We start from the raw sequence: 27,649 nt of genomic DNA, 5'->3' as shown, positions 1-27,649 counted from the left end.
TCTGGGGGGCTCTGCATTTTAATTTAATTTTAAATGAAGCTTTTTAAACATTTTTAAAACCTTATTTACTTTACATACAACAATAGTTTAGTTATATATTATAGACATAAAAAGAGACCTTCTAAAAACGTTAAAATGTATTACTGGCACACAAAACCTTAAATTAGAGTGAATAAATGAAGACTCGGCACACCACTTCTGAAAGGTTGCCGGCCCCTGGTTTATAAGTACTTGTCTGGGGAACACACATTTGGTAAGAGAGGACCCTTCAGTCACGCAGAAAAAGGTATAACCGGAGCCTATGCCTGGGAACTGAAGCGAGACAAATTGAGACTGGAGATAAGGCTCACATTTTTAATAGTGAGAGTAATTAACCATTGGAACAAGTTACCGAGAGCTGTGGCGGATTCTCCATTGCTGGCAGTTTTAGAATCAAGACTGGATGTTTTCCTAATAGATCTTCTCACGTTCAATGAGGAGTTAATTCAGGGAAGTTCTCGGGCCTGTGTTCTGCAGCTCAGACTAGATGATCACAGTGGTCCCTTCTGGCTTTCTAATCTGGGAAGTCTGGGTTGAGATTATGGGCTCTGGAGCTTTATCCCTTCAGGAAACCTGACCCTGGAACTCTAAGGCCCTGCTGCCTGCCTGCTGGCCACAGGTAGCTGGCCTGGCAGCTTCTGGATTCTCTGACTTGGTAATATTCTCCTTGCTGTGACCATAGCTGAGTCCTCTCTGTGCTGCTTTTAGGCTGGCGTTCTGTGATAGCGGAGAGCTGAGCGTGGATGGATTTTCCACGCTGGACGAAGCTGAGGGCGAGAGCTTATGCCTGAGGATCTCCAGCAGGGAGAGAAGGGCCCAGGACATCAGCACCAGCCTCAGCCTCGCCAAGTATCTCCTCTCCGTCCTGGGGGACCAGTTCTGTGAGGCCATCAGGAGAGACAGAGAGGCTTGGCTGTGGGCGCAAGGGGAAAATGAAAGTAAGTCGGAAACAACGGTGCTGGGGACCACTTTGGGTCATGGAGATGCTCACCTACTGCAGCGTGTGACACCCTGGGTTTGAATGCCACAGAGGCTAGACACTCCCGTGCCTGGGGTCACCGCTTACCCCCAGGCAAAGAGGGTGTGAAATGTGAGCCGGGAATAGTGATTCTTGTTGCATTTTGCACCCGCTGGGACTGATCCTTCTGTCACTGGCCCTGGTGAGAGTCAGGAGAAGCTCTGTGCGAATGGTGAACTCACCCTGGTGCGAAGCTGGGGGCCAGAGAAGGGAGAGGCAGGCCAGGCTAGCTCGCAGGTGACTGTGTGTCTGCGCTGCAGCTGGGAGGTGTGATTATAGCATGTGTAGACGTGCCTCAGATGGTTTTAATCTTGCTAGTTTGAAAACGAGCAGAGAAACCACAGCAGCATGGGCCGTGGCTCCTTGAGTCTGCACCCGGGGTCCTGGGCACACAGCAGTAGCCTGCAGACCCACCCGAGCAGCCACAACTTCACTGCTATCGTTCCTCGGGCCAGCTTGGATCAAGCTAGATCAAAGGCAGCTCCGGTGCATTACGCAGGCAGCAGTCACTCCTCCTGATAGCCGTGCAGACGTGCCCAGTGACCCCACAAGTGGCAATGCAGTGCCCAGTGGGGCCCCGTGAGTCCGATGGAGCGAGAGGTTTCTCGGCTCAGTCCATTTCCCAAAGGGTTGTGCTGACAAGGGGGTTTCTCTGCCCTGGGTCTCGTGCCGCGGTCACTCACAGCCCACGTGGCTCAGGTTGGTTTGTGCCTGCAGAAGGGAGCCACAGCCAAGTGCTGCTCTGCCCCGTCCCCTCTGCTGGTTGTCTCCAGCGCATCCGATCAGATTCTGCATTGGAGCCACTGGGGGTGGGGGGGTGCCTCTGGATTTACACCACTGTCCGCGAGAGCAGAATCTGGCCCATAGGCTTGAGGTGGTTTTCCCCTTCATTGGCTTGGCGGCAGTGTTGCAGGCCTCACCCGAGCTATCCACATGCATCCAGCAACAACCCCCACCCCCAGTCCCGAATCCAGAGGGTCGGTGCTCTGCAGTCACAGGGGAGAAGACAGAATGGACTCAGCCCACTATGCAGGAGATGGAGAGGAACCTTGGGGCACCGTGTGTGGGAGCCCAGGACTGCGTGACCATGGAGACTCCACTCCACTCTGGTGTAGAACAGAGGTGCTGCCTCTGTGCCACGGAGCCGTGGAGAGCAGGGTGTGATCATGCCATGTGGAAAGCAGATTCCCTGCTCACCCAGGGGAGGGTGCTGTGCCATGCCAGGGTCAGGGTGGGGCCGCATGGGGAAGCCAGGAATGCTGTAGAGCAGTTTCGGGGATCGGGGGGGAGCTGTGTGGGAAGAGGGGGGAGCGTAGCCCCAGTGCAGTGGGGTCACGAAGGCCTTGGCAGAGCTGTGTCCAGGTTATGCTCTTCCATGCGGGCAGAAGCTTTGTGATGAAGGGGAGGCAAAGCGGTGACATGGTTGGAGCCGTAAAGCCGGGGAGGGAGGAGAGGGGAGGGAGGAGACCCCCATAATTTGTTCCCAGCAGCTCAGTGGTGGTGAATGAGAGCAACTGTGCTGCTTTCCAATCCAAACAGAAGGGCCTTTGGCAGGAAACAGAGGCGCCCCTGTGCCCCAGACTTTACACCTCAAATATTTGGAGTCCATAGTGCCTGAGTCCCATGAGAGATAAGGGCCTTTGTCCCGGAGCAGAGGGTCCAGCCGCTGAAGGCATTTGTTTGCTTGCAGGGGTGACCGCCTGGCGGCGAGGGAAAGGCGCCCTGCAGGCCTGCGATGCCTGCCAGCACGGCCTCTTCAACGCTCACTGGAGCTGCTCCAGCTGTGGGTTCCAGCTGTGCTTGGAGTGCTACCGGACCAAGAGAGAGCGAGCCAGCCCAGGTAGCACACCGGGTTCCCCAAGCACTTCAGGAGAGTGTGTTGGGGGGTGGGCCTGGGGCGGTTATAACCATCCAGGCGGTCAGCTGAAAGCATGTACGGCATTGTACGATAGCTTACAATGGAACCAGAAATGCCCTCAGTCCAAACAGCCCTGATTGCTGGAGTGGGGGGAGGGGTTGTATCTGGTCCTCAACCTGAATTTTGTAAACGGTCCCTCTATTGAGCCAAAGCTCCAGATCTGAACATGCAGCCCCCCAACTTGGGGTGTGCAGAATCCAGAGCCAAACTTGCAGCTTAAGCCTGTTTCCTCCATGACACTAGCATGGTTCTGTAGCTAAGTCAGTGCATGACTGCACCAGTGTTGCACGAGAGAGAGCAAGCCTCAGTTTGCACTGGTGCAGTGTGTCTGTGCTGGGGCTTTGCACTAGTGTAATTACACCAATAACCCTGCCCAGACAAGTCCCTGGGCTAAGTGGGGGGTGGGTGGGTGGGAAGGGAATGGACAGAATCCTTGGTGCAGCTGTTTTGTCTCTGTTGACATTGGTAGAGGGCTCAAGCGGTACAATTTGCAACTGGATTTCAGCCTCCCCCTGCATCTAGTGTCTGACTTTGGAGCCATCTCAAAATTCCGAGTTTGAAGAGTTTTTGAGGGTGGGTGGAGGTAGCAGCTCTGGTCCCTGTGAGTTTGCGAGCTCTCAGCAGTGACTGGTGCCCACGTTCTCTCTCTCTCTCTCTCTCTCTAGCCCGGGCAGAGGAGTCTGTGCAGTCGGCCAAGTGTGTCCAAGGGCAGGGCCATGACGTTCTGTCCCTCATCCCTGCGCAGTTCATTCCCACCCACGGTGAGCTACCCCCTAGTGCTTCCCCAGAAAATTGGGCAAACAGCAGGAGAAGCTGGTGTCCGACCACTGCAAATGGGCTGTGCAGGGCTCCCCACTCCCGTGCTTTATGCTTAGGGGAAAACGAACCCTACTTGGCACCTGGAATCGAAAAGGAAGCATCTAATCCAATGCTCCTTTAGCTGTTCCCTGCAGCGCTTCCTTCTGGGAGCTTCTCCATAGCCAGTGTTCCCACCCTGTTCCCTGCAGCGCCTCCTGCCTGGAGAGGCAGGGGCTGCAGTCACAACGATCTCTGCAGACCGGGCTCCCGCTCCTTCCTTCACCCCAGTTCCTACCTGCTGAGCTCCTGCAGTGCTTTGAGCGCTGGGACAGAGCTGTGCGGAGCTCTATTGCTCAGCAGGGCTGTCACCTCTCATACTGCCACCTCCTCTAACCCATCTCCATCCTTCTCCTAGTCCTGGCTGAGCTCTGGAAGCTGATGCACGAAGTGCAGGTGAAGTTTGACATCGAGTCGCGCTGCCCCTGCAGACTGAGCATCCTGAGCAAGAGCCTCACCGGCAACATGGGGGGCGGACAGGTACGATTGGGGGCAGCCCGAGTGGGGTCTGTTAGGACAGGATGGGAGGGGGCAGGGAGAACACGGGTGGGGGAAAATGTGTGGATGTAAAAGGAGCTGTGTGTATGAGTAGGAGACACCCCGCTTGGCATTCAGAGGGGGCGATGGGGAGCTCAGGTTGCAGAGCAAACACTGGCAGCAACAGAGGTGTAGTCATAGTAACTCCCAGCGCCCGGCATGCACAGGGAAGCGCCGTGGGGGAGCAGCAGTGCTGGGGTTGCTATGGCTGGGGGCCTGAATCTCACTCCTGGCCAGGTACCCCCCTGGCGGGGCTGCTCTTTTCTCTAATAGATGGGGTATCCCACAATAGCAGGCCCCAGCCTGCCGGGCTCCAGGAGGCATGGGGTGTCAGTGCCTTTAGTCTCAGCTTGATGTCTGGAGGAATAGTTAGGGAGCCCTGCCGGGAGGGTGTCTCGGGGAGCAGGGCTGGGAGATGGTCCTACATGGGGTGCCCTCATGGACCCCTCACTTTGGATGTTTCAGAAGGAGGAGATGGGGAACATGACACCTTCGCTACAACCTGCCAGCAACGGAGAGACAGATGGCTCGAGGGTAATCAAGGAAGGTAGGTCTCGCCGCCTCTGTCTCTGCTGCGTGCACAGAAGGATCGGACGCTCTCTGTGCATGCCTCCAAACTGATGCAGCAGGGAGCACAGCAGCCCTCCTCCTCTGCAGCCCCTGGGAGACAGAGCGGGTGGGTGAGAAGGGCCGGGTGCATGTGCTGTACCACCTCTGTGGGAATAGAAGACACCACGGGAGAGGTGCGATTCCCCAATGTACATGGGAAAGTAGGGTAGCCTGGGACAGGACCAGGAAAGACCCAGGGCTTGGGTAGTTGTGCGGGGGTGGGGGAGCGGTAGGGCAGGACTGAGGTGCAATGGGGAGCCCAGGGGGCTGTAGGGCAGATTACAGAGGTGAGAGAGAGAAGCTTGCATGGGTCCTAATGGTACCTGCTCTGTGCCTGAGGGAGCAGGGTCTCCTGTGGGCACTTGTGGACTTGTTGTTCTGCCCTTGTGGGACACCCAGCTCAGAGTCCCCTGGGGGAAGGGCATCAGTGACATCTCTCCAACCCTTCCCCTTTCTCCCCGCCATCTCTAGAAAGCCCAGACTCCGTCCACCCGCTGAGCAAGCAAGGCCCCAAGGGCACAGTGCAGACGTCCACCCTCTGTGAGCTCCTGACCTCTACGGCCATCAAGCTGTGCCTGGGGCAGAACGGCGTCCGCATGGCGTTCGCGCCCGTCTCCCCGGCCTTGCCCAGCGTGAGTACAGGCCGCTGCCGGGGCCCTGTGGGTTCGTTTGCTGGTTCTGCTGCTGGGGGGCTCCTCTCAGACACAGGCTGGGCCTCCCACTTCCAAGGCCTGGATCTGAGCTCTGCAACTCAGGCCTCCCAGTATGGGGAGGGGAGTTGGATTCGGATCTGATCCGATCCCAGATCCGACCTCCGTGCCCCAGGCCCGTCTCCAGGGTGAATGATCCCGGGTCCCTGAGATTGGATCTCATGGGGAGATTGGCCCCGACGGGGCTGTGCTTACTCCATGGGAGGGATTATCAGTCAGGTCCCTGGGGAGAGGAGGCCTGGGAAGGGGAGAGGGTGATAAGGATGCTGTGGAGACACTGAGGTTTCATCCTTGGTCCTTTGCTCTCACAGGACAACCGGATCACCAACATCCTGGACAGCATCATCGCCCAGGTGGTGGAGAGGAAGATCCAGGAGAAGCACTCAGAGTGTGAGCTGCGGAGTCCCAGCCCTCCCGAGCTGCAGGTCTCCCACTGCATCCTGGCCCCAGGGGGACTCCTGTGGCTTCACGATCCAAACCACTCCTGCAACTACAGGCTCTTCCAGGAGCACTGGAGGCAGGGCCAGGTAGGGATGGTAACACCAGGATCTCTCTGGGCTGTCTCCTCAGTCCCACCCCATCCCAGTCACCTGTGTGCTTTGTTCCGTCAGTGCCGGACCAGGGTCCCACAGTCCTTAGTGATGTGCTGGCCGGGGGGCTGGCCAGGCTGTGTTCCCTCAGTTCAGTGCCACACAGAGAGGAGGGCTTGTCCCAGGACTGCTTTGTGGGGAAGGGGCTGGTTCTACTGCCCCACTGGGGTTGCTGTCTGAGGGTCCCCCGTAGTAGTGCTGGGAGCAGCCTGGTCTGCTCCTCTGCGCCCCCCCCAGGGTTATAGCATTCCATTCTGTCCCCCCATGCCCTTCTCCCAGGGGTGACATATCCTGCACACTCTCTAGGCACGCTCCAGCCTGGTAACCTCCGCCTCCCCTGTGCTGCCCCCCCCCCCCGCAGCCTGTCTTGGTTTCAGGGCTGCAGAAGACACTGAAGAGAAACCTGTGGGAGCCCGGGTCATTCTGCCACGAACAGCGGGGGCAGGAGGTGCAGGCGGTGAATCTGCGAAGCCAGCCGGGCTGGACAAGGATCAGCAGCAAGGACTTCTGGGACGGCTTTGCCTCCAGTGCCAGTAAGCGGCTGAGAGCTTGCCGGAGGGTTAGCATGGAGGACGGGTTGGCTCCGTTGGGCGGCCACAGGTGGGGCAGGGACTTGTGAGAAAGGAGGGTGCTGGGTCTCAGTGCAGTGCCTACTAGACAGATGCCCACGTCACAAACCCAGCACTAGCTGGTCCCCTCCGTGGCAGCCACAGCAGAGAGACCAAGGACTGACTGGGCCCCTCCCTCCTCACCCCCTAGAAAGGGTCCCTCTGGGGCTGGGCTGAGGCCTGTTGGCAGGACACTGTGGAGAGGAAGCTACCAGTCTCTAGGGTGTCGGGGGAGAGATCTGGCTCCTTTCTGTTGCAATAAAGTCAGTTTGAGTTTAAAAAGGCACAAGGGAACCAGGATTATTTATCATTCCTTCCCCCTAGTGCGGACAGGACAGACACAGCCAAAACAAAGGGCTTGGGCATAGCACGGGCAACTGCAGGGACCTAGCATCCACTTCTCTAACAGTGAGTGTGGGCACCGGCTTCTGTGCTCTGGCTGCATGTGGAGGGGGAATTCACTTGCAGGTCTGATTCACAAAGAAGGTCTGATGCTTTGAGTTACAGCGGGAGTAAAGCTGGGGGAGCAAGGCAGGCTTGGGGTGCTCAGGGGCTCTGCCGGGCAAGACATCCTGCTCCCCGCAGCCTGCATAAGTGGGAGACCCGGTTGTCTGTAAGACTCTGCTCTTCCCTTCCTTACAGAATGCCTGGAGACAGAGAACAGTGGGGGGAACCTGCTCAAGCTGGAGAGCGGCTTTGGGGACATGCCAATGTGCAGGTATGTGGATACTGGGGGCAGAGAAAAAGCTACCCACTCGCCTGCCCCCGGCTCCCCCCCCCCTCCGTGCTGGCTCGCCCCACCCTTATCCATCTGTCTCTCCACTCACCTGCACCCATCCTTGCCTCTACATCCATTCCCTCACATCATCTCCTCCCCACTTGGTAGGGCTAGGACCCTTCCAGGTTCACCTCAGTGTCAGAGTTGGGACTGGACCCCAGGCCTGTGTGCAGGCCACTAACCATTAGCATGGAGGTACATGGAACCAGGCCTCCACTGCACATGGCTGGTCACTATGGAAGTGCATCTCTCAGTGAACCTGCCGTGATCGGCAGCTACTACATGGGTAGCATCTTCTACTCCCCAGGCGAGTGCCCAGGCCTGGCTTTTCCAAATCCCCTGAGCTACTTCCCTGCATGGGCAGCCCCGGAGCCAGCTGGGGAAGGAGGCTTAGCTTAGAGTGGCTTTAGCTCCCAGGGATGAACCCGCCCCTTGTGTGAGTGCTGGGCTGAACCAACCTGTCATGGCTCCCTCTGCCTGCCACTTTCCCAGTAGCTCCTAAGCCCGCCGCTGCCATGGGATGCGGAGTGGAAAAAACAAGCCTTGTTTTTCACATCCATGTGTTTTTATTTTGGAAGGAGGTGGTGAGGAGCTGGCGAGCGGCTGGGGCAGCGGCAGCCACTGCCAGGACCTGGCTTTTCCACTTGGGCACACGGAGTATTCTCGGTCTGCTGGCTTTGTGTGGCAGCCTGGCTGTAAGCGATAGTCTCCTCGCAGCCTCCATGCCACTGCCATTACAGGAGTGCACTCTGGGGTCCCAAGGGAGGGAAACCACAGCACAATACACGGGGGCTCTTTGGACTTAGTTTTTATGCAGCAGGGCAGCCCCAGCTGCAGATCCCTATAAGGGGGTCCTGTAGGGCAGCACCCCACATGGGAGGGAGACTCCAGCTCAGACTCTGAGTCCTGCGCCTTATTGCCCTGCACCATGTCTCATGGGGTGGGGTTCACACTCATTTTACACTGAGGATCAAGCTCCCAATCTAACCTGAGTTGAGAACTGTTTTGAGTGTAGACATACTCAGTATGGCTGTGTGTGATTTCCTGCAGGCTGGCTGCAAGTTATGGGAAGGCATCACCTTTTCTGCACCTGTCCTTCCTTCCCAATGTCAGTTCCTCAGAACATGCTCCTGTATGATAGAGACTGAATTCCCAGGGCTGGCCCTCAGCTGGGAGAATCACAGCAAAACAAGCTGCGGGGTGAGAGTGTGACATGCTCTAGTTTTGGGATTTATGATCTTCTCTCTCCCACAGGGCTGAAAACCTCTATGCCAGTTTGCCACTGCTGGAGTACTGCGGGCATGATGGAAAGATGAACTTAGCTTCGTACCTGCCGGGTAGCCAAGGCAGGCAGTGGCTGAGTCCCCAGATCTGTGCTGCCTATGGTTCGTCCTGCTCTCCACTTGCATTTTAAATAGTTCTTGTACTGCCTGTATGTCTCAAAGTGCTTCGCAAAGCAGGGCGAGCCTCATTATCTTCCACTGACAGGTGGAGAAACTGAGGCAGAGACTTGGCCAAGGCCACATGGACTCTGTGAAAGAAAGAACCAAGGAGTCCTGACTGTCAGTCCTGTGCCTTATCCTCACTGCCCTGCTTTGATGCCTCTGTATTTACAAGAGGCTGATCTGTTTTTCTGCTGGTCTCCAACAATAGAGTCAATAGATCTGCTTGGATTCCTTAGTGGGGAATTATCATTTATTATTCACGTTATGGTAGTGTCTAGAGACCCCGACTGAGATCAGGGCCCCATTGTCTAGGCTCTGTATGCACACAGGCCTGTTGTTTCTTCACTAAAGCTCTAAAAGCCACAGTGTCCTCTTTTTGGAAACAGCAGAGGCTGGGAAGCAGCCTCTTCCCAGCTCAGATGATGGAGCTGGTGGGCCAGTGCATGAACTGAGCTGAATTCTCACGGGACATTTGCTCCTGATTCCCAGGTGTGGCCCCCGAGGACAGGACCATTGGGACCAAAAACCTGACAGTGGAGGCGACAGATTCCATCAGCGTCTTGGTGTACGTTGGGGCGTACCCGCTGGACGGGCACAGTGCCCAGAAAGGTAGGACTCCAGGAACTGATTGGGCTCCAGGTTGTTGGCAAACCACCTCAGCCTAAATACCCCTCCCTTTGTGCCACAGAGATTCTCCGGAGGGTGGAAGACGATGGAGTTGATGATGTGCTTAAGGAGCGGCTCTGGAACACGAGGAACTGGGCAGGAGCCCTGTGGCACGTCTTCCGAGCGGAGGATGCTGACTGCATTGAGGGGTTCTTACAGAAGGTGAGTGATTCTTGCAGGGGGCTGTGCCCAGAGTCCATTCCAGATGGGCCCAGGAATCCCGTTCTGGTTCTTCTCCTTCTCACCCAGGGACTGCTCCGGGAGTCCATTCCCAGAAGGCCCAGAAATCTACTTACAGTATTTCTCCTCCTAGGACTGCACCCAGGATCTAGTCTGCGTGTGTCCCACTCAGCCCTAGGCTTCTCTGCTGAGCCGTCCCACAAAGGAACCCCAGGGAGGGCACCAGATTTTTGTAATGCAAGCTGTTGACTGAGACCTGCCAAACTCATCTCACGTCAGCTCCACCTTTTCTCTGGCAGGTGTGCAAAGCCCAAGGGCAGGACGGGGCGGCCCAGCTGGATCTGAATGGCCACAGGAGCTGCTACTTGGATGCGTCTCTGCGGAGGAGGCTGCGGGAGGAATGTGGCGTGAGCAGCTGGACCCTTCTCCAGTTCCTGGGGGATGCAGTGCTGGTGCCAACAGGGGCTCCACACCAGGTCAGGAGCCCAGCTCTGATTCACCTTAGCCTTCTCCCCATAGCAATTGCTCCTGGGTGGGGGTAGGGTGCCCCTAATAACTGCTACCACCTTTTACCCTAGCCAAAGCTGAGAGTCTTCTCCTTAATAATGTCTAGCTTTTATCTAGCACTTCTCATCAGGAGTGCTCCAAGTGCTTTACAAAGGGGGCCTGTGTCATTATTCACACTTTACAGATGGGGACACTGAGGCACGGAGAGGGGAAGTGATTGCCCAAGGCCACCCAGCAACAGTGCTGGGAATGGAACCCTGGTCTCCTAAGTCCCAGTGCCCTATCCACTAGGTCACGCTACCTCCTTGGAGGCTTTTTATCTGTGCATTGATCAGCAAGTGCAGGCAGCATATCCCCATGTCTGGATGCCCGGTTCCAAGGTAATGCTCTCTCCTCTGGCAGGATGGTGCCTTCCCACCCTTCTGATGCTGCCTGGGCACCCCTGAGCTCCCTCACACGCTCTCCTTCCCCCACGACAGGTGCAGAGCCTTAGCAGTACCATCAGCGTCACACAGAGATTCCTCTCGCCAGAGAACGCTGCCCGCTCGGCCCGGCTCGCAGCCCAGACCACAGACCCTGCCGGCACGGTACAGAGACTTCGTGCACAGGTCAGGAGCTAGCCTCCCCACAACAACCACCATCCCACCTCTCCCCAAAAGTCCGGTTGTTGGGGATTCACTCCTGAATTCAGGGGTGCTGGGGGCCCCCCACAGTGCTGAAAGCAGAGACTATTTGTGGCCGTTAGATACCCAAGTAATTTTTGCAAGAGTCCGAGTATTAACCCTGGCATCCTGCATGCCCAGATTTTAATGTGGATAACTGTGCTCTGCCTCTTTAAAATCCCCCTGCAGTTTCAAGTGAATACATGATTGCTCTTTGCTTCCGGGATTGCTTTTGCAGTGTTGATGTCCACCAGTGGTGTTCTACCCTAGAGCTGGCTGCATTTTGGTCTGAGGCGCAGTGGCTTCTCTGTATAAAGGGCCTGATCTCGCCTTCCTTAGGCTGGCTCAGCTCTGGCATTATTCCAATGATTTCAGTGGAATTCTTCCTGCTTTACACGTATGTGAGTGAGAGGAGAATCAGGCCCATTGATGCAAAGTGCCGTGGGGTCCTTTGAGCTGAGATGCTCTATAGAGGTGTACGGAGTTACGGTGATGCCTTAATGATCTTGTAAGTCGGTGTCTGAACCCTGCTTCTTTCTCTTGCCTTGCAGATGGACAGCATGGTGTATGGTGCTGTGAGGGAGGCAGTGGGGACCCTGCAGGGCTACACTTAAGGCACTGGCAGGCATGCAGCGTGGAGGCAGGGGGCTGGCTTCAGACCGGGGCCTCCAGGAGTCCAGGAAGCAGAATTGAAACAAAGGGGGCAGCAGCACAGGATTCCTGGGGAGCCCCACATCCGCCTGTCTGGATGGGGAGCGGCTCTTTGGCACTGACTATGACAGGCCAGGGTTGTCAGGCTGAAGTGACTAGAGCGCAGGGCCTGTGACGAGGAAGAGGCTGCTGGACAAAATGGGGCCAAAACATGCTCAGGCCCAGCCACTCCCCTGCTCCGGGAAGGGCAGAAGCTGTGATGTGGACAGGTAGGAGGGGATGAGCCATCTGAGAGACCATCCGCCCAAGGGATGTGACCCCCAGCTGTTCCATACAGCCCCTGCCAGGAGCCAGCGGTTTGCATGGGATTCAAGCTTCCAGCGACACACGGGACTCCTGGGTTCCTATTGCAACCGTTCTGCACTGAGCACTTGTCCGATATGCTGCTGCCGGCTGTGCCAGCCCCGCCTACCCGGCAGAGCCCGCGCCATGCCCACACGACGTCACACCCGGTGCTCGTTCCGAAGGCGTCTTCCCACCGCTCGCCCTGACAATGTCACGCTTGGTGCTTACTTCGGCAATGTCACGCCACGGTGCTTGCTCCCGGGGGCGGCGTGCTCTGCCAGGTCTCTGTCCCCGCAAATCCTCTCAGGGTGGAGGTGAGGGCCGATGGGCCTGGGGTGGGGGAGCCATGGAAAATAAATGTCTGAGACGAGTCTTTGAGGAGACATGGCTGACATCGCATGCAGAATTGATGTCCATTTAATTCTCACGCACTCCTCTTCGCAGGTGTCTTGGGGCAGGCTGGGAGAGGAGGGGAGCTAACCAAGGGCCCTGGGGCCTCTCACCCCAAGACCCATCAGCCAACAAGGCCATTGCACTGGTTTGAGACCCAGATTTCCACCTGGCCTTCCCTGCTTTCTCCACTTCCGTGTCCATCTCTCCCCTGTGGCCACTGCTGGCTCTCTGTGGACTGAGAATCCGCATCATTGAGGGGCCCAACCCAGTGAGTCTCCCTGGACCCTACAGGAGCGTGTGGCCTGGTTAGGGGGTGGCAGTGGTGTGTGTGGGAGGGGGGCATTTCTGAGGTATTTGTCTAGTGACAATATTGGCCAGCCCCCCACTCTCCCAGCCAGGCCCCTTTATTCTCTCTCCCCAGCCCCTGGGAGCAGGCTGGTATGACTTGTCTCCCTAACCGGGGAATGGAGTGGGAGGGCAGGTCCCACCAACCAGCTGGGGTGAGGAAGGCAGACAGTCTGCTACTCTCCAAATCCCCTTTCTCTTGCCCTTGCTGTCCTCCTCCCCCTGGCAGCAGACACCATCTTAATTGGTGCATCAAACAGGCCCTCTGGTTTATTCCACTCTCCTGTCTGCCTGCGTCTCTCCAGGCCATGCTCTCATTGCTGTGCACGTTGGCTGAGCGAGAAAAGTGGGGCGAGATCATGCAGCAGTTGTAACAGCCCATCCTGCCGGGCTGGCAGTCCCTCCCAGCAAGAGTAACAAAGGCAGGAGGAAGTGGCTCATGCACTTGTGAGGTCACCTCCCAAGGAGAGCAAGCATCTGGGCTCTCCCTGGAGCCCTGGGGACCAATGCGGGGAGGCCTGGAGCACACAGGAGGTTGTGGCTTGGGCGTAGGGTTGCCAGTGGTCACTTATTGCAAGGGACATCCCTTTTGTCATCTCTGGGCAACAAGGTTGGGAGTTGCTGAGTGCTGCAAAGAGCAGCAAGAAATCCCCCTGGCAAGTGTAGGTGAGTACTGCTGATTATTATTATTAATGATAATATCAGGAGACAGGGGTGCCAAGAAAACAGTCCCTTATTTTTGAAATACCATGTTGGCAACCCTACTTGGGGGGTGGTCATGTCAGCTCTCTGCTCTTTCTGCACCGGGGAGGGTGGGAGGCTGCTGCTGCACTATCAGGCTCTGCCTCGGTTTCTCCCTCTGACGTGGTCCCAGGCAGCACAAGGGTGACCCCAGCTTGTGCAAAGGAGTGGAGCCTCTCTCCTCCCCCAGCGCCTGCGAATCGCTGGAGGCCCTGTTCCCATCTGTTCTCTGCTACACCAGTTGGCAGTGTGCGCGGGGAGGAGGCCAAGGGATTAAAAGCCTCTCTGGTTTAGCAGTTCCCTCTGTAATTAAACCGTAGGGCCCGGGCTGCTGCTTAACTCTTTCCAAAGTGTGTGGCAGGCCAGAGGCTGCTCTGGCAGGAGCGGGAAGGGAATGGCTGGCTTAGAAACCCCCTCCCCAATACACAATGGCAGGGAAAACTGCATGTAACTCACTGCCAGGGGACTCCAGCAGCGCAGCCATGCCTGGCCTGAGCAGGGTGGGGGTGTTCTGGGACATGGAGAGGTACTGTGCTCTCGGTGCAGGGCTGTGGTGGTGTTAATGTGAATGGGGGACTCTGCACAGGCAGCCAGGGGCCATTCTCATACATAGCAGGTGAGGGGCACGTTTCTTTGCAAGCTCTGCTGCCCTCCCACCTGTTGGCATCGAGTGGGGTGCCTATGGTGATGCTCCATAGTGACATCACTGGAGGTGCTGGTGGTGATGGCCATCGTGTTTGTTGCACCTTGTGATGAGGTCATAACGGAGGCTCATCCGAGTTGTAACACTGTGCACTGGCTGGTGCCATATTTAGTGCATCATAGTCTTGGCTTGTTCTGCTGGCCTCACACCAGGAACTTATTCTGATGATGTCACTGTGTGTAGTGACTTCGGATTTGTGCTTCCTTTGATGACGTTGTGCCAGTGTTCATTCTGTGCCCTTTGGCTCAGGGCTTGTTTTGATGTCATCACACAGAAGGTTCACCCTGATGATGTCACCACGCTGGTCATGATCTCCCTAGGGATGTCCATTGGGATTATGGCATTCGGTGCTCAGCATATCGGCAGCAATGCTCTAAAGAGTGCCAGTGGGGCAGTTCTCTCCCCAAAAGTGCCAGGCCCTTTGAGGGTCCAGTTCCCACGGCAATGGGCCCATCTCATGGATGGGGCTTTCAGTGTGGCTACCCTGGGAAGAAATGGTGTAATATGGATAAAGCAATGGGCTTGGCAGTCAGGGCTCTATTCCCAGCCGTGAGAAGGGAGTGGTGTCTAGTGGTTAGAGCAGGGGAGACTGCGTGGGAGTCAGGGCTCTGGGGTTCTATTTCTGCCTCTTGGGATGAGTGCAGTGTAGTGGTCAGAGCAGGGACAGGGAGTCTGAAGACCTGTGTCCTGTTCCCATCTCTCCCTGACCTGATGGTGTCAATAATGCTGAGTGATCTCCCAGGGGACCTGAGCGCACTGATGTTCCTAAAGCACTTTGAGATCCTGGGACAGGAAAGGCTGGCAAGGGGAAGTGTCAGATTTCCATGTTTGTTGCTCCCGATAGGGGCCCATTTGACAGCCCTGTACATAGGCTCCCCTGTCAATGTTCTTGTTTCTCTTCTGTCAAGCCGCAGCACTAGCCTGGTTGGATGACTCACTGCCCTTTGGGAGCTCAGGGAGGAAGGGGGAATCCCGTCTCCCACTCCTGTTTCCTTTTTAGGACAGTTCCTCCAGGCCACTCCAGACTTGGGGCTCCTTCCAGCACTAGAATCCTCCAGCAAGGCAGGCGCTGCGTCTCGTCAGCACCCTCTGGACAGCAACCGTGCAGCAGCCCGCCAGCTAAAATAAACGCCACCCTCCCAGGCCCCTGCTCCGCCCTGCAGATGTGGAAGAGCTGAGAGCTTAGCCTGCAATGGCGGGGTCAGCTGGGGTCAGGGAGGGATAAAGCAGCCAATCCTGTCAGATTAAGAGCCGGTCATTTCAGGCTGCTGTGAATTAGACACTGTCAAGTGAGGCGCTTGGGTAAGTTTAGACCAGATGCTCCTATTGGCTGCTGGCCAGGTGAACGCTGCCGTGCTTAGGCCAGTGCTGCTACGCTTGGCAGGGCCTCACACTCTACCCCCCCACCCCAACTCCGCTTTCCACAGGCATCTCCAGCTGCTTGCAACTCTGGAGTGGGAGGCCAGGGCTTGATTCCGCCCGCTAGCTGGGATTTCCCTTTTTCCAGGAGACAAAGACGCCCTGTGACTGAGGCGAGCAAAAAGCCTCAGAAATGCCACCCCTGGCTCCAGGCGTTGGAGGCAAAGGAAGCAGGGGGGTGTTTCAGGGACTGATGGTGGCAGAGGGAATACTTCAAAACCAGCCCTGCAGCTAGTCAGTGAAATGAGTTTGGTGGAGCTCAGGCCAGTTCCCCACTCATTCTTGTTCGTATTACCCAGTGCCTAGGAGCCCCCGTCATGGATCAGGACCCTACTGGGCTATGTGCTGCAAAAACAGACCAAAAAGCCAGTCCCTGCCCCAAGGAGTTCACAGTCAAAGCAGGCCTTGTCCTGCCCCGCTGTCAGTCTCATCAGAGCAAGCGCCACTCTGGGAATCAAACATGCCTTGCGTGTCCCTTCTTGTCCCAGGATCTCAAGGACCTTACAGGCAGTGGGCTCAGCCACCCAGCCCCTCTGACGCGGTAGCTGCGTACTGCTGTCCTCTAGCTCTCACAGCAAGTCCCTGACAGAGTTGGGAATGGGACCCTGGTGTCCTAACTCCTAGACTCATTTACTTCTCTTTCCCCTCAAGCCCCCATGCTTGAGATGAGTATGCTGCCTTGGTGGGGGGCCTCACACACTTTCCAAGGCCATTGTGCTTCTGGAAAACAGAAACAGCTGCTGTTCTATCTCCAGCACAGCCTGCATACCCCATCTCCCTCCTAATCTCTGTCCCTGGTGCACTCAGCACTGGCTGCATGCCTCTCCTCTGCCCCATGCTTTCTCTCCATGTCTTTCCTTCCCCCCCTCTCTCCTTCTTACACACCTTGGTCTTCCTGCCTTGTGTCCCTCCCTTTCCTGCTCCCCCTTTCCTGCCTAGAACAAAGCCATCCTCATTCTTTCTCTTTGGGCCGGGATTCCTGCTCACAGGTGTCCCTGGGCTCTGGGTGTAAGGCAGTGGCGTGCCCCTGCCAAGCCAGGTAGTGTGTAAACATAGGGGGGTGAGGGCAGCCTTGTGCTGTGTGGCTGGCTGGATGCAGGGGAGGCAGAGTGCATTTCATCTGGAGTCCCTACATCAGTGTTAAAAGGAGTCCTCAATAAACTGTTGGCAAGACATGACTGGGTGTGTTGATTTATGGGGGGATAGAGTGGGGGGCTTGGGGGAGGCAGACCTTGTTGGGGGCTAGGCAGTGCTGATACCCCCACCTGCCATTTATCGAGTACAGAGGTCAGTGGCAAGGGTCTAAGCGGGAAAGCAGGGTGCTGGTGCCCTTTCCCTACCTCTGAGCTCCTTGACTTCGCCAAGGAAGCTCTGGCCTGGCTGTTGTGAGATGGCAGGCGGGAGGGTTTGGGGGATGCTGTTAGGCCTGGTTCTCCCACTTTCCGAGGGGGAGTGATGCTGCTGCAGCAAGGGGGACATGGTGGTGGGCTGGAAGAGCCCATGGGTTTTCAGACCCACTCCCACCCACCAACGACCCCAGCTGGGGAGCCCCATGGAAAGGAGGGCAGGTCTAGAAGGGTGAGGAAGAGCTCTCAGATTTGAGTGTGGAGTGATTGATGCTCCTGCAGGCCCTGCCTGAGGCTGACGCTACCCCCTGTAACCTTGCTATCCCCACCCCATGGAGCAATGCCCCAGGGGCAGCTGGCACTGCCCTGCCCCCTGCCAATGCCCCAGGGGCAGCTGGCACTACCCTGCCCCCCTGCCAATGCCCCAGGGGCTGCTGGCACTGCCCTGCCCCCCTGCCAATGCCCCAGGGGCGGCTGGCACTGCCCTACCCCCCTGCCAATGCCCCAGGGGTGGCTGGCACTGCCCTATTACCCCCTCCCCATGGAGGGGTCCAGGGTCACTGGGGTGTCGGGGATGACCATGCGCCCCGGGGTCAGCGGGCCCAGTGGGGGGACGCATCCCTATGAAGGCCCCTGGAACCCTGCAACTCTTTTGGGCACGGGACCACTTTAAGGAGTAGCCCCTCCTTCCGGCCGTGGGCAGCCTGAATGAAAGCGATCCCGCCCAATGGAAGATGAGCGTCATATCTCGGCTGGCCAATGGGAGCTGAAACCTGCCACCCTCTTCCGGGGTGGGAGCTGAAACTGCTGGGGAAAGACGAGTAAGTTTGGGGGGTCCTGACCCCGCCCCCACCGCTCCTGGGCCCCTCCCTCTGCCCCCCAGGTCCTAGCCTCCCCCCCCCGTGATCACCCAGCTCCCGGGGGGGCTCCCTCTGCCCTTCCTGCCCCCCATCTCCTAGGGGGCTTCTCCCTCTGCCCCCCAGTTCCCCCTCCATGCCCGCCCAGCTCCTAGGGGTCCATCCCTCTGACCCCTTTCCATACCCACCCAGCTCCTGGGGGTCCCCTCCTGCCCTCCCTGCCCCCCATCTCCTAGGGGGCTTCTCCCTCTGCCCCCCAGTTCCCCCTCCATGCCCGCCCAGCTCCTAGGGGTCCATCCCTCTGACCCCTTTCCATACCCACCCAGCTCCTGGGGGTCCCCTCCTGCCCCCCATCTCCTAGGGGGCTTCTCCCTCTGCCCCCCAGTTCCCTTTCCATGCCCACCCAGCTCCTAGGGGGTCCATCCCTCTGACCCCCAGGTCCTAGCTTCCCAGTTCTCAGGGTGTCCTCCTCCCCCATGCCACACTCTGATTCCCCTCCCCTGCTCTCAGGGACTCCCCCTTTTTCTTGCTCATCCCAAAGAAGTGTCAGTGCAGAGAGTTGGGGATATTTTGGGAGCAAACTTTCCACTATCACCACCCACCCTAGTTATCTCCAGTGTGCTGGAGAGTTTGCATTTTAACCTCACTGCTGCCCTCCCCCAATAACCCACCTTCTCTGGCACTGGGGAGGAGCACTTGAATATTTGGGTGTGGGAAGAAACCTGCCTTTCTGGAGCCCCCATGTCACTGCCCCCCCCATCCTGCTATCTGTACCCCTCTGGTCCCCCAGCACCCCTTTCTGGGGCTCTCAGGTCACCATGCTCCCCTGCCACCACAGCCCTCTGGTGCTGCGCCTTGTGCCGCTGACCAGTTGTGGGGTTTGGTGTGTTGCAGCCATGGCCTGTGGTGCTCTGGCAGAGGAGCTGGATGCTGTGCTGAGCGGGAGGGGTTGGGAGGTGCAGGAGAGGTACGACTCTGCCCCTGTGTCCGCGCACCCTGTCAGAGTGCGGAAGACCGCCTGCTACATCGTCTTGGCTGTCCTGCTCAACGACCAGGTGAGGGGTCCCCTGTAGCACTGGCTGGGGGAATCAGAGTAACTGCTGAGGGGTTTCCTATGGTGCCCATCACCATGGCATCCAGTCACTGCAGGGTGAGCATCCACAGTCCAGAAAGCGCTGCGCACTCTTGTTCTCAACATCAGGCTCCTTCAAGCCATCTTAGTTTGGGTCCCCAGAATGCCTGGCCACTCTTGAAAATCTTAACCTCTGTTTTAAAATTAATTAGCACTTTTATGACCCTCTTAACAGCTTTGTTTCAAATCACTTTTACAAAAGTGGGGGGAAGTATTCTCTCCATGTTACCTTTGGGGATGCGGAGATGAGAGGTGACTTGCCAAATGTCACAGTGGGTCAGTAGCAGACCATGGAATGAGACCCAGCTTCCTTACATGTGTTATTAGTAATACAGTTAGCTTATTAAAACAAAGCTCCTTTAACAACCAAAGCAGGTCTACACTAGAAACTTTTGCTGGCATAGCAACATCAGCTAGAGGTGTAATTTATTTTTATTTTTTTTGCCCAGGGTGGATTGATTTAAATCAGTCAGCAGGAAACCTCAATTTAAAGGATAGATTTTAATCTGGTTTTGCATATGTATGTTTTAGTTATCATCCTTTTGTTAGGAAAGTTCTCATTGGTTGGTAATGATGAAAACGCTGATTTGCAACTAAATGCAATATTTAAGTGAACTTGGTTCTTCCTGCTAACCAGGAGAATAACATATTTAAACAGTTTTATAGATTAACGTACATGTATTTAAATTCTTAGTTTTTACATTTTTTTTATTTAGAAAATGGTGAATGATCAGGCGTTTTTTATACAGTAGAACCTCCGAGTTACGAACACCTCAGGAATGGAGGTTGTTTATAACTCTGAACAAACTGTTATGTTTGTTCTTTCAAAAGTTTACAAATGAACATTGACTTAATACAGCTTTGAAACTTTACTATGATAAAGAAGAAAAAGCTGCTTTTAACCATCTTAATTTAAGGAAACTGTTTCTGTGCTTGTTTCATTTACTTTGTCAAATCCTTTTTTAAAATTCTCTTTATTTTTTAGTAATTTACATTTAATGCCGTACTGTACTGTATTTGCCTTTTTTTCCTCTTCTGCTTCTGATTGTGTACTTCAATTTCCAAATGAGGTGTGTAGTTGACCAGTCAGTTCATAACTCTGGAGGTTCTACTGTACTAGAAAGTGTTTCTCAACAACTGGTCCATGAACCGGTGCCGGTCCCTGAGATCTCCCCGACACAGTTTAGAGAGGCAGAAAGCTGGTCCCTGGCATCAAAGAGGTTGAGAAACACTGTCCTAGATGATTTAATTTTGTTACTTGTGATTTGTGTCAAGCTCTATTTGGCTGGAAATTGGAATTCAAGTAAAAATGCACAAAAAAGCATTTTATAATTGTTTTTTGTTAGTTAAATAAAACTTCCTTAAATGAGTTGAGAACGGGAACCAGAAAAAAAAGTTTATCAAAACATATTTTGTATTTCAAACCAACTGGTTTACGAAACAAAGGAACTATCTGTTGTTAGTAAACTGAAGTGATTTTTTTCTGATCCCATGTCCTTCAAAACGTTAGAACTTGTAGCTCTCATCTTTACACCTAGTTTTTATTTGCAGATTAGAAGGGGGAAGACAAGCATTCATACTTTTACTACTCCTGGTTGGTTTCTTAGCTTTGAACTGAACTAATTGAAATGAAGTAAATATTCTCTCTCTACCTGCTGTAGTCAATGATTTATTTTAAATAAAATAAAAGACTATACTGCAAAAGGCTGTCAAAAGATGGGTTAGCACTTCAGCAAACTCTGGCGGCAGGTGCTTAGCCAGTGACTTCCACTGTTTCAGTGGTTTGACTTTATTTTAAACCATGGCAGCAAACTTGTAATACCTAATACAGTTTGTAATTTAATTTAAATGATTGTAGTAGAGCATAGTAAGATTAGGCCTTTATCAGAGGCTATCATCATTTCAAATTTTTCTTTTTAATTATAAACCTAATTTAAAATGTAATGTATTTAAATTAAAATCTCATTTAAATAAAACTTATGATTATTTTATTTTTCTAATACATTTTTATTCACCTTAGTATTTGTAGCATTTCTCTGCTGGCAAAAGCCCTAGTGTAAATGCAGTTTATACTGGCAAAAAAAAGTACTTTTTTTGCCAGTAGAGCTTCTTTTGCTGACAGCAAAAGCATAAACTATACAGCAAAAACACTTTTGCTGGTATAATGTGCATCTCCACTAGGGGGATTTTTCTGGCATAGCTCTACTGGCAGAACCTAATGTCCTCTTCCCTGCTTCTAAGGCCCTAAAGGGTATGGCTACACTTACGGTTTGCAGCGCTGGTCATCCAGCTGTGTAGGAGCAGCGCTGGTGTGTGGCCACACTCACAGCTACCAGTGCTGGTGTGTGGCCACATTTGCAGCATTAGCAGCGCTGCTGGGAGTGATGCATTATGGGCAGCTATCCCAGTGTTCAAGTGGCCGCAACGTGCTTTTCAAAAGAGGGGGGTGGAGTGGGGTCTAGTGTGACAGGGAGCGGGGGGAGAGAGAGAGGGGATTTTTGGAGCCAACACTGTGTGTTTAGCTTCCTGACTTGAAAAATCAGAACATGTTTCCAACCCCTTAGTCTTAACTCTTAATTGCAAACAGCCTGCAGCCAACACGACTCCCCGCTGTTTCATTCCTTCCCTGCCTGCAATCTTATTTGATTGTTTACAGCCAGGTACAGATGATCACAGCAAACAGGAGCTCTGTTTGTTTTTTAGATAAGCGGCAACGGCAACGGAGCTCCGATCGGAGCTCGTTCACAACAAAACAAAGAGAGTAATTTATAAAAGCATTCTGGGATACACCTTATACCCTGGAGGCCAATCACAGCGCTGGTGTGTGGCCACACTTGATGACCAGTGCTGCAGCACCAGCGCTGGAATCCTTATTCCCCATGCTGAGTGAGGTGTACGGCCAGCGCTGCAGCCAGGGAGTTGCAGCGCTGGAAGTGCCCTGCAGGTGTGGCCACTTACTAATTGCAGCGCTGGTGGAGGCTTTCCAGTGCTGCAAATCGCCAGTGTAGCCATACCCAGAGTGCATACCATTGGTGCTATGCAAACAATACAGAATGATGATGTTGCCCCTGGTTTGGAGTCTGTTTCTAGCCATTCCAGTTGTTATGAGCTAGTCCAAAGAGTTTGGTGGCCGATGTTCTATAGGGGAAAGTATCTGTGTGTTTAAAAACTGTTTTCGTTGTCATTTTAAAAAACAACTAAGGAATGTTTTGGTTGGGTTTATCTTCTTTTTCCAAAGCCTAAGGGCTGGGTTGGCCAATGTCCTTTTGAGCACAGAAAAGGGTAGGCAGAAGAGCAGAAAGAGCTGGATGGTGGGATCTCTCTGGCTGTGGAGTACCCTTCCAAAGGAAGGGGTAGCAGTCATATTGCCTGGGCCATTTTAAATACACAGTAGCGAACGGGGTGGATGAATTCGGTGGTTCCTAACTGATCTCACTTTAGGGCGGACACCTCTTAAGTTCCCATGGAAACTGGTGGGACCCACATCTCTTGGGACGCTGAAGACTGGACTGGAGAATTGGCCTGTAGGGAAGAGTCTTGCGGGAGGTCCTACGTTTTGTTGTAGCTTTGATTTTTGTGGGCCCCATGCAGTGAGGTGATCCAAACGGGGCTGGTCCCTGCCCATTGGGATGGCTCCATGTTGTGTGACCTGGGATTTTTTTCCCTCTCTCCCAGAACGATGTGCTGATGATGCAGGAGGCCAAGCATGAGTGCTATGGGACGTGGTACCTGCCTGCCGGGAGGATGGAGCCCAATGAGACCATCCTGGAGGCCATGAAGAGGGAGGTGAAGGAGGAGACAGGGCTGGAGTGTGAGCCCCTCACTCTGCTGGCAGTAGAAGAGAGAGGCCCCATCTGGATTCGCTTTGTCTTCCTCGCTCGGCCAACTGGTGCTTCCCCCTTACTCCTACTTCCCGCCCAGTGGGACTAAAATGTGTGAGGATGGCAGGGGACACTGCAAGCAGCAAGCTCAACCCTGGGCATGGGGCAGAAGGCAGAGAAGCCTCCTGGGTTTCCCCCTGGAGCTAGCCAAAGGAGGCGTGTCTGTGTGGGGCTTGTCCAGCTTGGTGGCTCCAGTTCTGAGCAGAAAGAAAAGGGAAGGTGCCCAGAGGACCTGCTCTTCCTACTGCACATGCGCGTGCACACACACAGCATCTTGTGCTGGGCTTGCACCATAACTGCCCACTGAGTCCAAACTGCTTTTGGTGCAGGAGGGGTTAGAACTGGGCGGGGGGAGCTGCAGGTCAGAAGGGTGCTGTGTTTGGGGAGCTGCAGCTCATGTGGCTGCACTGGCAGAGCTGTGGTGGTAGCGTGCATGACAGGGTCCTTGCCCCTAGCCTGTGCATCCACTCCATCCTTTCACAAGCACTCCCAGCTGTGTTAGCTGAAGAGGGGGAGGTGTCCATGTTTCCCAGCTCTGGCCATGGTGCTACTGCCTATTGTAGGGATTATGAAGGGAAAACCAAGGATGTTTTATACCCCCAAATCCTCATTCCTCCCCTGGAAAAGAGCCCCCAGCTGCCTCCTTAACTCCTCCCTCCCCCTTCCTCTAGCACTATCTGCAGAAATGTAACATCCCTGCCAACCCCTTCTGTGCCCCAAGCACTGCTGCCCAGGCCACTCTGAGGGCAAGGGGCTCAGCCCACTGCAACACAGACACACTCTGTTTTCTGCGTAGGTGGGACCTTGAAGGCACCCCAGGATGCAGATGCTGAATCCCTCCAAGCCAGGTGGTGGGACAGAGAATCTCCTGCCCTTCCTCTGCGAGCCCGGGACATCCTGCCCCTTATGGACCTTGCTGTGCGATATCGAGACAGCCCGTCCCACCCAATGACCTTGCCGGAGGAGATGCCCTGTGCCTTGATCTGCCAGAGGCTCCTGGCTACGTTCACCAATGGTGCCGGTGACTTGTGGGTGCTGCTGAGTGCTGTAGGGGCCCCGCACCTGCCGGTGTCTGCCCGCACCACCTCCCCCTGCAAAATCCAAAACAGCATCCAGGCGGCAGCGTGCAGGCTGCTGAAGGAATGCTGCCTGCTACCCCAAGTGACTGTCCGGGCCCACGGGGTCCTGGGGCTGCAGCACCTGGGCAAGAATGCAGGGAAATCTGACGGCGTTTGCTTCAACGTGCTGCTGACGGTTACGCAGGGTGGCCAGAGCACCCAGGAGACACCACCAGAGCTGCACGGTGAGAGCTTCCAGTGGTGGAAGATTGAAGAGAGCAGCTTGAGAAGCAGAATCCTCCAGCGGCTCAGCTCATCGTCTGTTGTTCCAATTCACAGCTACTGACACAGGTAAGCAGTTCTGGCTAAGCCCCACTCCTAAGGCATATCTGGTCCCCCCCTTCGCTGATGGGGAAACTGAGACTGGCTGGCCTAAGTCCACAAAGCAAATTATGGCAAAGCTTAGAGTAGAACCCAGGAGTCCTGCTCCCAGTCCTGGGTTCATTTACTGGGACCTGATTGGTGGCCTCTTTCACTGACTTACTAGGATGATGGTTGTCAGTAGCAAACCCTATAACAATGGTTCTCAGACTTTTGTACTGGTGACCCCTTTCACATAGCAAGCCTCTGAGCGCAACCTCCCCCTTATAAATTAAAAACACTTGTTTATATATTTAACACCATTATAAATGGTGGAGGCAAAGTGGGGTTTAAGGTGGAGGCTGACAGCTCGCGACCCCCCATGTAATAACCTCCTGACCCCCTGAGGGGTCCCAACCCCCTGTTTGAGAACCCCTGCCCTATAATAATTCCAGGTGAGCCCTTGCTAAAGCCTGTTGGGCTACACCGTTACCATGGATGGAGAAGGTGTCACGGTGCCAGGTGTGCTGATGCTTAAATATTGCCCTCTCGCTCTTCTCCCACAAGGTCCCATTGAAGCTTGGATTCAGCGACCTCTCCCTAGGCATGGGACACGCTCCACCCTGTTACGTCCATTGGCTGTCCCCACGCAGCCATCCTGAGGATGATGCATGGCTTCCCCGCAGGGCACGTCCTACCCAGCCGCTGCCACCCGCAGACCTATTTCCCTTGCACGGTTATGGAAGGGTGAGTGGAACCCCCTCACTACATCAAGCTGAGGGGGGCACGCAGCACCACCATGGGGGGGTGACTTTTCAGGACTTGACCTGAAGTGACCTTTGGGCAGACTGCAGCTCCTAAAGCTGAAGTTCCAGCGTCCGGGGCTCTTCCCTTCCATGGTACCGCATGTCCCCGATGCGGGATGCAGAGAGCTGGCCAAGGCAGCTTGTTTACAGCTGGAGCCTGGAAATAAAAAGGGCCGTTTCTCTGTAGTGTTGAATGTTGTTCCTTGCTGGGATTAAAGCAGGGCTCTGTTTGGAAGCATAATGCAAAGTTTATTAGACGTGGCAAATGTGATGTGGAGAATGAGTCAGTCAGGCCCGCTGGGCTCGGTTGGAAGGCAGCAGCGCATTCCTGTTTCTTTTGCTCCCTGCTCTGGGGATGGGGCTAAGAACACGGTGCCCTCCCATGCAAAGTACTTTCCGTACAGCCAAGCCTCATACCCCAGTAAGGCTGATAGTTCCCCCAACCAAAACATGGGAATGCTAAGGCACAAAGAAGGAAGTGACTTGCTTAAACTCTCACAGCTGGTCAGTGGCAGAGCTGGGAATACAACTCAGGAGTTCCACCTCTTGGTCCTGGGTGTGGATCTGCTCTGACCTGGATGGAGCCTGAAGTTTGCTGGACTCTGTAGAGCTTTTAGCTTCACAGCTGGGCAAGCTGCTCTCATTTTTTTAAAGGGAACCAGAGGCCTCCCTCTGCTGCTGGCCTGAAAGGGGGTTGGACTGTCACGTGAAACAAGCTATTGGCAGTGGGAGCAGCCCTATGCAGGAGCAAATGTTCCAGCAGCTCTATGGTCAGCTTGAGGTTTTGCTCAGAAACGTAGAGTACATGTCTTTGTAAAGCTCTAGAGGAGCCCTCATGCCGCAGGGGACAGCAGGTTCTGCTGGTCTCCAAAACATGCCTTGAAAGCCATAGTCCTGGTTCCACCTCCTGCCTGAGCCCTGCTGCGACACTGAGAACCGCACTCTGCCTAGCAACATAGAAGTGGTTAGCTTTCTCACCCCAAACTCCCATTCAGCCACAGAAAGCACAGGGCCTTTCAGCTGCCTTGGCAATTCCACAGGGGAGGGAGACATACTGACTGATCATGCCCCAGTCAGTGCCTGTGATCCATGTGCTTTCTCTGCCATTGCAGCAGGGATGCTTCCTCCTTTTCCAGAGCAGGCTCCAGAATAGAGGCTGACAAATTGTTTCAGGTTGAACCAAAAATGAAATCTTTGACAAATTGAAAATGAAACCAATGTGGGGTCGGATGAAAATTTTTATTTTTGAGCCTTTGTTTTAATTGTTAAATTGTAAAAATTTAATGGAAATTTCAAAATGAAAAGCTGTTTCAAATCAAAATGTTTTAAAATCCCCCAAAATTTGAAAGTTTTTTTTCAACTGAAGCAATTTGGTGAAATCAACACACATTCACTGAATCTGCATTTCCTCCCCCTTCCCCCCCCCCCCCCTCTAAAGTCCTGGTTGAAAGATTTCACCCAGCTCTCCAGAGCACAGGCTAGAGTCCTGAGGGTCATTGCTGGGCAGACTCATGCATTTCTCCTCCTCCTCCAGTGCTGTTCTTGACTCCCTTGCAGTGTTGTTTACTGTGAAATTTCTGAGCAAGTGGTTTCACTGACCCAGAGTTTTGTGCCTGATGCCAAAACTTATATTAAGCCTGCAAGCTAAACAACGTGTTATCGTGTTGTGAGAATGCTAGGCACGGCAAATGCGCGTCAGAGGACTCTGGAATGGATAATTGGGTAGGATGGCAGGAGAGAAAGGAGACTGCTTTTCAAAGGGAAATCACCGTGGCTGGGAGCTGCTGGCTCAATCTGCACCCTTGAAAACCAGGCCACATAGGTAGGTGTCTGAACATGGAGTTAGGTCCCCTGTTTCCAAAAATCTCAGTTGCTGTGTTCCAGCTGCAGCTCCAATTGGACTCCATTCCAAAGTTGAGAGGGAAATGGGCTGACATGTAAAGTGTGCAGGCCGAGGCACCCAGTGATGTGTGGATGGCCAGTCTGAGCCACATTAGAGGGGCCTGATTTTTTCAGAGGGCAGCTGCTTGGCCCTTCCTGAAGGTCAGGGTTCTTCTTTAAGGGGTGTGGGCACCCCAAGTCACTGGTCCACTCTGCAATTCTTAGCAGTAGGTCCTTCCAGGTTGGAAACTGTGTGTAGCTTGTAGGGGGTGGGATGTGCATCTGCTGTGCTCTTTGTAATACATGTACCTCTTATTAAAATCAGGCAAAGCCCCACCTATACTCAGGAAACGGTACAGGGTCTGCGTGTGTTATTGGTACTGCATCAGTCTCCTGCGGTGGCTCACATACCTGATTCTGCACCCTAACCTTCCACCTTGCACCAGGGATTCACATTCTCCCCTTCCTTTTTTCAGAGCAGTTGTTTGGAACTAAGGCTGGACAGGTTTAGTGTTAGTCTCGCCCAAAGTGGGGAGGCTGCTTTGGGGTTCGGTCAGCAACAACAAAGTGTGTAATGGCAGTATCCCTTAAGAGTACCTCTGCCCCATG

The 27,649-nt window shown here is 54.4% G+C and overlaps 2 protein-coding genes across 12 annotated transcripts in view; both read left to right on the top strand.

The window, feature by feature from the left end:
* Positions 1–12,501, top strand: part of HR (HR lysine demethylase and nuclear receptor corepressor) — a 51,460-nt gene extending 38,959 nt beyond the window's left edge. For 5 of the 6 annotated variants that reach the window (XM_045008067.1, XM_045008069.1, XM_045008068.1 and 2 more), the window contains 15 exons: positions 748–977; positions 2,748–2,897; positions 3,641–3,736; positions 4,189–4,310; positions 4,833–4,914; positions 5,448–5,608; positions 5,998–6,213; positions 6,638–6,809; positions 7,527–7,602; positions 8,917–9,047; positions 9,597–9,716; positions 9,796–9,935; positions 10,253–10,429; positions 10,940–11,068; positions 11,674–12,501. In XM_045008067.1, the coding sequence (XP_044864002.1) occupies positions 748–977; positions 2,748–2,897; positions 3,641–3,736; positions 4,189–4,310; positions 4,833–4,914; positions 5,448–5,608; positions 5,998–6,213; positions 6,638–6,809; positions 7,527–7,602; positions 8,917–9,047; positions 9,597–9,716; positions 9,796–9,935; positions 10,253–10,429; positions 10,940–11,068; positions 11,674–11,736 (2,065 nt within the window). In that variant the 3' untranslated portion in view covers positions 11,737–12,501. Of the gene's footprint in view, positions 1–747; positions 978–2,747; positions 2,898–3,640; positions 3,737–4,188; positions 4,311–4,832; positions 4,915–5,447; positions 5,609–5,997; positions 6,214–6,582; positions 6,810–7,526; positions 7,603–8,916; positions 9,050–9,596; positions 9,717–9,795; positions 9,936–10,252; positions 10,430–10,939; positions 11,069–11,673 lie in introns of those variants that run through there. The other variant, XM_045008071.1, reaches the window with a different exon arrangement.
* A 146-nt stretch (positions 12,502–12,647) lies between these two features.
* Positions 12,648–27,649, top strand: part of NUDT18 (nudix hydrolase 18) — a 15,417-nt gene continuing 415 nt past the window's right edge. Inside the window, exons 1-5 of one of the 6 annotated variants that reach the window (XM_045008086.1) lie at positions 17,791–17,886; positions 18,817–18,977; positions 22,730–22,943; positions 23,732–24,344; positions 24,921–26,323. In XM_045008086.1, the coding sequence (XP_044864021.1) occupies positions 18,819–18,977; positions 22,730–22,943; positions 23,732–24,339 (981 nt within the window). In that variant the 5' untranslated portion in view covers positions 17,791–17,886; positions 18,817–18,818 and the 3' untranslated portion in view covers positions 24,340–24,344; positions 24,921–26,323. Of the gene's footprint in view, positions 13,523–17,778; positions 17,887–18,231; positions 18,978–22,729; positions 22,944–23,731; positions 24,345–24,920; positions 26,324–26,919; positions 27,619–27,649 lie in introns of those variants that run through there. The other 5 variants (XR_006577529.1, XM_045008088.1, XM_045008087.1 and 2 more) reach the window with 5 other exon arrangements.

This window comes from Mauremys mutica, chromosome 2 (genome assembly GCF_020497125.1).
Source record: "Mauremys mutica isolate MM-2020 ecotype Southern chromosome 2, ASM2049712v1, whole genome shotgun sequence".
NCBI classification, from domain to species: Eukaryota; Metazoa; Chordata; order Testudines; family Geoemydidae; genus Mauremys; species Mauremys mutica.
Note: the sequence above shows the minus strand (reverse complement) of the source record. Positions and strands in the feature narration are given on the sequence as shown.